The 10,721-nt window shown below is 39.0% G+C and overlaps 1 protein-coding gene across 1 annotated transcript in view; it reads left to right on the plus strand.

Annotated features, from left to right (window-relative positions):
• The window catches only part of cadpsa (Ca2+-dependent activator protein for secretion a), an 84,269-nt gene extending 74,165 nt beyond the window's left edge, over positions 1–10,104 (plus strand). Inside the window, exons 27-28 of the mRNA XM_015011309.2 lie at positions 8,790–8,894; positions 9,321–10,104. Of these exons, the coding sequence (XP_014866795.2) occupies positions 8,790–8,894; positions 9,321–9,491 (276 nt within the window). The 3' untranslated portion in view covers positions 9,492–10,104. The remainder of the gene's footprint in view (positions 1–8,789; positions 8,895–9,320) is intronic.
• Positions 10,105–10,721: the final 617 nt, after the last annotated feature.

Genomic DNA, 10,721 nt, shown 5'->3' on the forward strand with positions numbered 1-10,721 from the left:
AGCGCTCCTCCAGCCAGCTGCATGGACGCGATGCCCACAAAGCCCATTTTGTTGCAATTTAACTGTGCTCAAACAGCAATAAATTATCAGTTTTGATTGTGCTTTTGGTATAAAGGGCAAGAGCTGACAAAGAACTTTGAGTACACTGAGTCCAACGCTAATATTTTTATCACTCTTCAGCCAAGGAAGGTAAATATTTTAAGTAGGTAATGAAAAAGCCAAAATTCTTATACCTATAATGTCCTACAGGTGTATGTGTAAAAGTATTTTACAACTTTACTTGTTAAAATAAGAGCCAAATGAGTCGTTTGTGCACAAGGTTCCTTTCCTCGTGTTCAACCGGTGGTGCCATGATAAACTCCATGAAGGTTTGCATTTGATTCTGTTGCAGATGTCAGAGGGGACTAGAGTTTTGATTTCTTTCTCCCACTGAGGATGATGCAAGACATAAAGCAAACATGGACTAGGACATACAGCGGACATACAGTATAATATCAACAACAACTGCAGGATTTTTTTGCTAATGAACTGAAAGGGCTTAATGAAGAAGATGACGTGAAGAAGGGCGGCTTCCCAAAGAAAATCAGAGAACTGATCATTTATTTCTTTTGAAGTCTGTATGCCAGTGGAGGGATCAAAGAAGCAAATGATTTTATACTTCCCAGACAATGTGTGGTCGTGCTGCTCTTGTGATTGAAAAGAGATTTTGGATTGGGTTTTCAATGTGCATTGTAGAAGAGACAGGCCATGGCTAAGCATTTCTTTCTGTGCCGCACTTTTGATTGAAAATGTTGAAAATACGTTATGATAATGAGAAATCATAATATTAAAAAAAAACATTTAAACATAAAATTTCTTTTTCTAAACAAATCCATCCATGTGCAGTAGTCTAAAACGGATAGCATTTTGACCTTAGCGGATTTTGGACTAGCCATTTAATGTGTCAACGTTACTTATGGTGTAGAATAAAAATATCACCCAGTGCCCAATCCAGAGTCCTTTTCGACTTCTACACAGAGTTCTGTTCTCTGCGGGTCAAGCTTGGTTCTGCTGAACAGACCTTGAGAGACTAGAGCCTGTTGGTGTTGTTAAGGTCAGAGGGGGCCTGGCTGATGGCTTGTAGCTCGTTGTAAAAAGCTACGGTAGATGTACATCATCAACGAACTCTTACTGGTGAGAAGGTACTTCGGACTAGAAAGCAATAGAGCAATTTAGCCTGTAAGGCAGCATGGGTAGCGTTACACAACGTCTTTGTCCATATTTAAGGAGCCTCCTCCCTCACTAACCTTAATAACTTTTTTTTTTTTCTTTTATCTGTGTGTGACTCTACATGGGGTTGTGTGTGTACACTGGTGTTAGCATGTGTGTAGTGAAAGTGCCAAAGAAAAAAACAGTGTTGCTTTGTGGGACTCAGCAGCCTTCCCCTCTCCTTCACAAGGAAGCCTGTCACTTGGCATTAGCATTGCCGCACCAGCAATCATCATTCCATGCCTCCTGCTAATTGCAGACACAGCTGGGTCTCAGCAGGACATGCTCTCTCTCTCTCTCTCTCTCTCTCTCTCTCTTTCTCTCTTTCTCTCTCTCTCTCTCTCTCTCTCTCTCTCTCTCTCTCTCTCTTTCCATCTCTCTCTCTTCCTCTTTGCTGTACTCTCTCATAGAGGCTGAAACACAAACACACCCGACACATATTCTGCTTTAGTTTATCAATGACGAAACACACACTGACTCACCCGGAAAAAGAACTTGATGGTAACTTGCTAACTTCAAAACATTTGACATTGGTGCAGTTAAATTAATAGAAACAAACAGAAATAGATAGTCACCCTTTTTTAGACTCTGTTTATAGATACATCTCTACATTAAAATGTATTTATTAAAATTTACAGAATAACTGTTCTTTAAAAAGAATACGATATGGCTACGTTGGTGAAACAATGTTGATATGCACAGTATACATTTGTCGATCATTTTGAAGTGCAGAGCTTGAAAATCGAGCATCGTAGTGACTATTATAGTGTCGTAATGCACTTCTATCAGTACTCTGTTGAATATTGTCAGTTTGTGAGGTCATTATGTATAATCTTGCGTTATTTATTGACATATTGATCTATCTATTGTGTGTTTTAACGTCCCCATGACATCACATAATTTCCTTCCTGAAACTCATCTTCCTACTGCTGGGATCAAAGTGAGTTAAGTCAGTGCAGTTATACCAGCCTCCTGCTGGTTCTGTCCTCCTTGGCTGGAGGCATAAAATATTTGAATGCAGCTTGGCATGCTGCTACTTGACTATTTAGGCTGATGTTTGCAGAGTAGCCAATCGAGGAGCAACATTCATTTACATTGGTGCTGATTGGATGTACACCGAAGAGCAGAAATAAGGAAGACTGTAGACGTTAGCTTCTGTGGTGGTGCTAAGATGGCTTCCACCATGCACAATAACACATATTACAGTATGTCTGGTGTTTGAATTTTTAAAGGGGTGTATTATGCTAAATCAACTCGGAGTGTTGCTTTGACTCATTCATTGATGTTTGAGAAATCTTTGAAACTCCCATGGCTCATACAATGTGCAGCCTGTTTACCCACCCATGCTCCCACCCCCTGTGAGCACCCCTCTTCCCACATCTCCCCCACACAGTTCCATCAGACTAGTGGCAGCAGCAACTGACAAACACCTGGTGGAGCTGTGTGTCTGCTGAGCTCCAAAGAATGGTAGAAAACGGGATCAATGGACAGCATTGAACCGTGCTGAAGGGGAAGTGTTGGAAAGATGTCAAATAAAGCTACAATGCAAAGTCAAACTTCCTTTGTCTTTGATATTTACAGCATTTTCATAGCAACTGAAGGTAACATAATCACTTTCTTGTGCTATAAAATGGCTCTATGTTCCTTTTACATTGATCACATTGGCCCAGCTGCATTTCCAAGTATCCACACTCTGATTTGGGGTTAACGTCTTTTCTTAGGGGCACATCAACAGGTCAGGAGTGAACCCACAACTATTTGATTTCAAGACATTGTGTCTTTAGGTACTTTAAATTATTTATGCTGTTTATATTTAAACATAAGCGTACATAATTAGCTAATTTTGGCCAAATAAAGACGTAATCTTGCATGTTCAGCTCCAGTGTACTTAATTAAAACTTCCCCTTCCACTGCTCCCTTTATAAGAATAGTGCATTTGCCCTAATTTACACCTAATAATGTTTGCTCATTTTAGAGCTACTCTTTTATCTTATCTTACAACTGTGCACTCCATAGATTCAGTGATTTTTTTTTTCTTTTTTTTTTTTTTTTTGCTCAGGAAAGTTTCAGATGAGGTCCTGAAATAACTAAACATAAACAGACACACATGATTAGCAGAGGCAGAAAGAGGTAGAGTCCCAGGTTGGTTGTAATCCCTCTGTGCTCCCTGCAGTGAGGCCCCTCCTTACCTCTAACATTCCTGGCTTTCACAACACAAAAGCTCCATAGTAGCCCCACAAAGGAGAGCCTCTGACCAAACAAATCACTCGCCTTTTATGAGATTCTGTAAGTGTGTGTGCATGTCTTTAAAGGCCATTTCATGGTCTGTTTTAACACATTTAAGAGTAATCTGTGTTAGAAGCGATTGCGGTGGATGGCAGAATGAAATGCCAGCCCTATTTAGTTTAGTATTCTTTTTTTTTTAGAAAAGGAAAGTAGGGTTTTTTTTGCACCTGTTAGTCTATTCATACTAGCTTTTAAACTAAATGAGGTCATTTTTGTGTGCAACAAGAGATTAAATGTTTGTTTCTTCTTGCGCGTCATCCATTTATATTTCTCAACATATATGGACAGTCATTATCAATGGATTAGAATATTGTTTCAGTAATTCACTTCGTGAAATGGATCACATAGATTAATCACCCTCGGGCTGATAATGTCGTAGCTTTTTTTCCTGTTTATTGCCAGGCTATTCTTTTTACAGCCAATGAAGACACATGTAAAATGAGAACATAGAAAAGTGGGTTTATCGTTAGTACCTGCTTAATGGTTATCATTTTACTTTTAATCTGACAAATGAGCCTCGTGGAAATGCGTACTTTAATTAACTGAATATAATGATATAATTGGACATAGAGGATATAGTGTACCACCGAATCAATATCCTGCACAGTTGTGTTTCACTTAAGGGAGTTTCAGAAGCTGCCAGCATGCCAGCATCCCTCTATCTGTTTCTAACCAGCGCTCTGCTTTTAAGAGAAAAAATATTGGTGTCTCTGTATCCGTATTTCTTAATGATAGTTTTATTTGCTTTCTTTTTGCAACTGCCCATTTCTGCTGCTACAGAAACATTGAAACATTTCTAGAGGTTTGTTCATTACAATGAACTGGGAATAAGTAAATAAATCCATTGGTGTGCACGACCAGTAGCATTTAGTATTGTGTAGAAAATGTATTCATCTGTTGCATTTCATCTGTGTAAATGCTACAAGTCTGAGGTACAGAGTGATCTGGAGCTGGTTTTCATCCAGGATGTCTGCATTCATCTTTCTGCCGCTGCAAATCATCCCAGTAGCATGATGCTGCCACCACCGTTCTCAACTATAGAGATGGTTCTTGGTCACCTCCCTAAGGCTCTTCCCTGCCAATCACTCAGTTCTGATGGCCAGTCACCTCTGGGAAGAGTCTTGCTGGTTTCTAACTTCTTCCATTGACCAACGATGTAGGCCACTGAGCTCTGGATTCTCACCCTGTGACTCAGGACAGTCCTGTGTGAAAGGTCTACAGACCATCAGTCCTTTGACTTCATGCTTGGTGTCTGACAGTGCTGTCAACCGTGGCAGCTCATATAGTCGGGCGTGTGCTTTTCTAAGTGAAGTCCAAGCAACTGAATTTACCACAAGTGGACGACATTTAAGCTATAGAAACTTCTCAAGGATGATTAGCGACGTCTCAATTTTGAGCTTCTTGGCGAAGGCTGTGAATGTTACAATTCCATGATTTTCTTTTTTTTTTTAAATAAAGTTGCAAACATCAAAATACATTTTCCACAACAACATTTAGGGTATCTGTGCAAAACAATTTTGAGGAGCGAAATTAATTTAAAACAATTTGAAATAAGGCTGTAAGATAAAGTGAAAATGTTCCAGATGCCACAGCTTACGCTGCAAACTATATTTACCCCTGACTGAAGCCATCAGCAGAGTACTTGAAAACACACTTGGAGCACTAACGTGTGTGTGCCCACCAAACACATGGGCACATTGGATCTCTGATTAACTTTGGTTGTCATATTGATCTAATAATCTGCAGACTTCCTGTTAGGACTGACATCAGACCATCAAAAAGAGAGTTAGAGGGATGTGGGGAGGAAGATGGAGAGGTGTATCTTTTTTTTTGTTGTTTTTTTTGCATCATGCTCCCTACCCCCCTTCGTCAAGACTAAAGTGCTGTGTGAAGATTTGGGTGTGAAAACAAGTGAGGTTTCGGTGTGTGGCTGCATCTTGGGGTTTCAGTAGGAGCTATGAGCTGGTGTCAGATGGGGGCAGGAGGTCGTTCTCCCAGCTCTCACTCTAAGGGGGATGGACTAGCAGATGTAAATTTGTCTATGTGACAGTGTGTGTGTGTGTGTGTGTGTATGCGTGCTCTGTCATTTCTCACCTTGTAAGGCCCATTTATGATGCTAATACTACATTGTGAGGACCAACTGCTCCTTATGGAGTCGTCATAAAAAAGAAGTGCTGTTTTTGGGTTAGGGGTTATGTTTAGGACTAAGGTGTGAATTGAACTTAGGTTGGGTTTAGGGTTAGGCTATAGAAATGAATGGATGTCAATGCAAAGTCCTTGTGAAAATAGAAAGACATACTCCGTGTGTGTGTGTGCGCGTGTGCGCACGTGTGTGTGTTGCAACCGCATGTATCTCGCCTGTGTATAGGTAGGGTTTCATCACAATGTTGTGAAGTGTCAAAACACACAAATGCACACACAGAGAAGGCGGCTGAAGACGCATGGAAGCTTCCCTCAGATGGAGCTTGTTAGAATGTCACAGATTTGATCCCTGTCGGGTTATGGCATTATTTATTCAGAGCCATATTACGCTTGTTTTGGCTGACAGGAAGTGCTAGCCCCCTGCTGATCTTCATGAGGCCTATTTAATACAACATCAGATAATTTCTCTGCCCCATGTCAATATCTTTATTTCTTAATGTCATCCTATTGTTCATATTATTTTTATTTATTGTATGTACATGTATACAAATGTATGTAGTTGCGGGTAGCTTGACTGTCTATTAAGGATAAGTTAGGAAAGTCTAGCTTCTACATGTGAAGAAAGTTGGCTTTAGATTATCACGTAAAACAAACAATTTTATATATAAAAAAATATCAAATAATCTTTAGTGTGAAATGTAAATCAACCTGGGCCAATCCTTAAATCCATCAAACTATTACTATTGCACGAACCAGCTAAACTGTGACAAAATCATAAATGAAGGTATGACATCATAGCAAATTAATCTAGAAATCAAATTCATCTCTGGAAGAATCATTCATGTGTTTCTGTGTCAGTTTTTTCTCTCTGTGTTGGCAGTTTTGGTTATGGAGACAAATTTATTGAACTTACTCCAATACCAAAATGTTAAATTATATCAAATGCAAGAAAAAAGTTGATACACTTAAAAGGGACGGTACATCCGTCAGTGAAAGATCTAAGAGATACTTACGTATGTGTGTTTGTGTGTGAAAACGACATAATTCTACAAATGTGAAACATTTCTTCTGAAACCCACTCATTTGAGACGTGATTACTGCACTGATTAATTAGATTTTCTATACTTTCATTCTAAGAGAAGCTACTCGTAGAAAAGGAAAAAGAAACAATGTACATCTATGGCCAATGTCTAAGACATCTTCCATTCTGCAGACTGCAGATAGAACCGATTGAAAAGTGACGCATTAAATGTAATGTAACATTTTCTTGAGATTGTTTGGGAAAAAAGAGGCCCGCTTCCATGTAAAATACAAAACGCTGAAAACCACGAGCACAAAATGGCTGCAGATGGGAGCTGCGTGGCAAGGTGCAAAAATCTACAGAAAAAGCAGGGAAGGAGGAGTGGGTAACGGGAGGAGGGAGAGCAGCCAGTCAGTGGATCAGTCACTCCAGGCCTGGCCTCTCAGCAGGGGGTTGTGCTCGGGGCGCGATCACAGGCCTGCTGCCACGCTGAAGCCTTCACAGGCACACAGTGACAGATAGGAGGCTGCTGGCACCAGGTCACTTCACTGATTCACCCCAGCACTGCTTCATCATAGCAGTTCTCTCTTATGGTCCTTTAAGCAAGCCTGACCTCCGTGTAGGCATCACCAGTTCATCTGCAGGTGTACAGTAAGATTCTAGCTATGGCTTGTGTGTGAATAAAAATGTTTCTGGCATGGAATCCTGAAGACCTGTGAAGTCTTGTGAAGACCAACTATGAGGGACTGTACTACCGCATCGCTTCAACTTTAGCCATTTGTTTTTCTCTTATTTTTTTGGCATGTATAGCAGTACTCACTCAGCGCTCCACTGTCTCTTTATTAGGACAAAGTCTTTGACGCATGACTTGCCAGAAGAGTTGTCCCACTTAGGTTTCATTTTCCTGATACTGAGTCCCCAGCACAGTATGTCTTTAAAAATCAATGACATTTTCATGTTTGAAAACTCGATGGCTTTTATAGAGCAGGAAAATAACACGGTACATTTATTCTAGACATTGTTTAAACCATGACTGTTTTAACACTGCAGTATCCTACTTTCAGAGGTGGGCAGAGTTCCCAAAAATTGTACACAAGTAAGAGTATCACTTCTTCAACAGAAATTTACTCAAGTAAAAGGGAAAAGTAACCGTCCAAGAAATGACTCAAGTAGGAGTAAAAAAGTATTTGGTGAAAAGGCGACGCAGGTACTGAGTAACTGATCAAATGATCAGACATTTAATATTTAAAAATTATCCAATAAATTGGACTAAAATATAAATTTAGTGGAAATTTGATACTTTAAAGATGAAAATGACAGTAATTCTTATAAGTAACAAAAAACAACATTAGCATGTTTACTCTCTGTTTCAATATGACTTGTGTATTTAAGCTCATGACATATTGAGCTGAAAGTAGTTTGGTTTGGAAGTGGTTTGTGAACAAACCCCACATAAAGGCCTGTTGTCATAAATTTAGCTTTTTCCTTCAAACTTCAAAAATGTTATTTCATCTTCACACTCCACAGGTTTCTTTTCCAGCAAACCAAGCAAATTTAAATGTTTCTCATAACTTGCTGACATTCTGTCTAAGTCTACACAGGATTTGTGTTTGGCATTTGATTGCCAAAAATCATAACTGAGTCGAAGAAGGGATCTGGATTGATGATCAAAATTTATATTTTTGAGGATGCAGCAAGTCTAATTTGCAAGGCCCACCAATGAGTTTTATGATTACGTGTTTGGGACTGGATCAATGCCACCATGTTGGCACCAGGGTGTTGTTGAGGCATTTCACCTTCTTCACTTTTACTCCACTAAAATGTAAGGACTTTGTCTCTGCTTGACATTGCTAAATATTCATTAAATTTCAAGAATGTTTAACCCTACAATATTAAACAAATCGCTTACTTACAGTAGTTAATAATAATGAACAGATAGAGCAGACCTTAGAACCATCTTCAGTGTTTGTGTTTAATCATGTCAGACTTACAGATACATCAATACTCCTTTGTCCGTCACGTTTTGTATCTTGTTGCCTACATCATGTGAAGATTCCATTCTGCACTCTGTTTTTCTGTGTCTTTGCTCCAGCAATGGTACACCAGCAGTATGAATCTTATTGGAACATGGCTGACTGACCGCATGGATCTGCAGCTGCATGTCTACCAACTGAAGATACTCATCAGGATTGTCAAAGTGAGAGCAATGCACCGATGTCTGAATACATGCCAATTTTGTAAACTAATCTCATGATTATGTGAATATTCATGAGAATATTCAGGTATGAAACAGAAATAAAAGTATAAATTAATATTCACCTTTTTTCTAAAGGTAAGAATAACTTATCGTACAACCCCATAATAAAAACAACACTTTAAGCCGTTCTACAATTATGGGCCTACATAACACACCAAATGTCTCCTGCATCCGACTGCTGATAGAAACTTCCCAAATTTCACCCCCACACAACTCAGCTCTTTGATTGTGCAGCAGCCTGTCAACATTAATCACTAGCATTTTTTTTTTTTTTACTCAAAGTAAGAATGTCCTATTTGTGACAAAGGAAAAAGTTTTTAAAAAATAATTTCCTCTGTCTTTACTGTCTGTTGTTCTTTGTGACAGAAAAAGTACCGTGATTTCCGTCTCCAGGGAGTTCTGGACTCAACATTGAACTCTAAGATGTATGAGACCGTAAGAAATCGACTGACCTTAGAAGAAGCTACCGCTTCGGTGAGGGAAGGAGGGATGCAAGGCATTACAATGAGGGACAGCGATGAAGATGATAATAACTAGATCAAAGATCCGGTTGCTACCAGAATGTCAAAATGGTATGGAACATTCCAATAACCCCAAGTTGTCTTTTCTTGAGTTCAGAACAGATTATCCAGTCAATCTGCTGTTTTTTTTTTTTTTTTTGTCAAATGTCACATGGTCAATTAATAAATGTTTCTGTAAAAGTTATTACAAAATGAGAACGCTTTGTAGTGATCAAAAACTGTTATCAAAATATAAACAGTGCATCATCTCTCACTATGCTGGCCAACTTTTCATTGGTCTCTGAAACACAAACCAGCTGATGAAATATGAAGTCCTTTTCACCTGTTTTTGCTACTGAAACTTGAAAAACCCTAAATAGCAATCCACAAACAAGTGATTGGTGTCTTAAAAAAAAAAAAAAAACTGATAATTGATATTCATCCCTGAAGTAAATGGCTCGGCAGTTGTCATGGCACCTATTATCAGTAATGGAAAGCATGACACAGTGCTAAGAAGGTTGATTTAGAGGTCGTAAAGACTCGTCGCTTTCACTGGTAACTTATCTGATTGACTCTCAGACCCGAATCTCTGCTATATTTGCTTCATTTGATGTGAACATTTGCCTTCTCAGATGAGGCCCCCAAACCATAGAAACCATCAGGACTAAGTGCAACAGCTTGTAAACAAAAGTTAGTTCACTCCAGAAAATGTTATATTGGTTAAAGTAACTGCAGAGGACACGCACACGCAAAAGTAACTTAGATGGTAGACCTTACCATAGGTCTCACACACACATTCAGATCCTTCCTAACTTTGAAAGCAACAAATATCGAAACATTATTAAGGGTTGTGGTTGGCTTACTTGTCCAACTACTGATGAGTGTGAATAATCCGGAAAAATATTTGACAGTATTCGGCTCTGAGATGAAATTATGACAAAAACACCCAGAGGTGAGAGAAAACTGTTCTCTTGCTGTTCTCATTTATGTTTATCAGATATCTGTCCCCTTAGCAGTATTTAGAAAAAACGTCAACAAAATTAGCAATACCAAGTTTAAAAAAGAATCTCTGGGACCCAGAACCCGTCTCCCTCCTTTTACTGCGCTTTTCTTTGACATTTATGTAAATTTTTGTGACATTGTCGTACAGCCAAAAACGTATATTGTGATCTTGACTTTTTAAGAACCAAACTTGAATATATCTGTACTTAAAGTTCTTTTCAGCCAAATTTCTTGAAATTTCCCAATCATGTTCATTTAGTGATGT

This window comes from Poecilia mexicana, unplaced genomic scaffold (genome assembly GCF_051168715.1).
Source record: "Poecilia mexicana isolate PSO_F unplaced genomic scaffold, ASM5116871v1 scaffold_5, whole genome shotgun sequence".
In the NCBI taxonomy this organism is placed as follows: domain Eukaryota; kingdom Metazoa; phylum Chordata; class Actinopteri; order Cyprinodontiformes; family Poeciliidae; genus Poecilia; species Poecilia mexicana.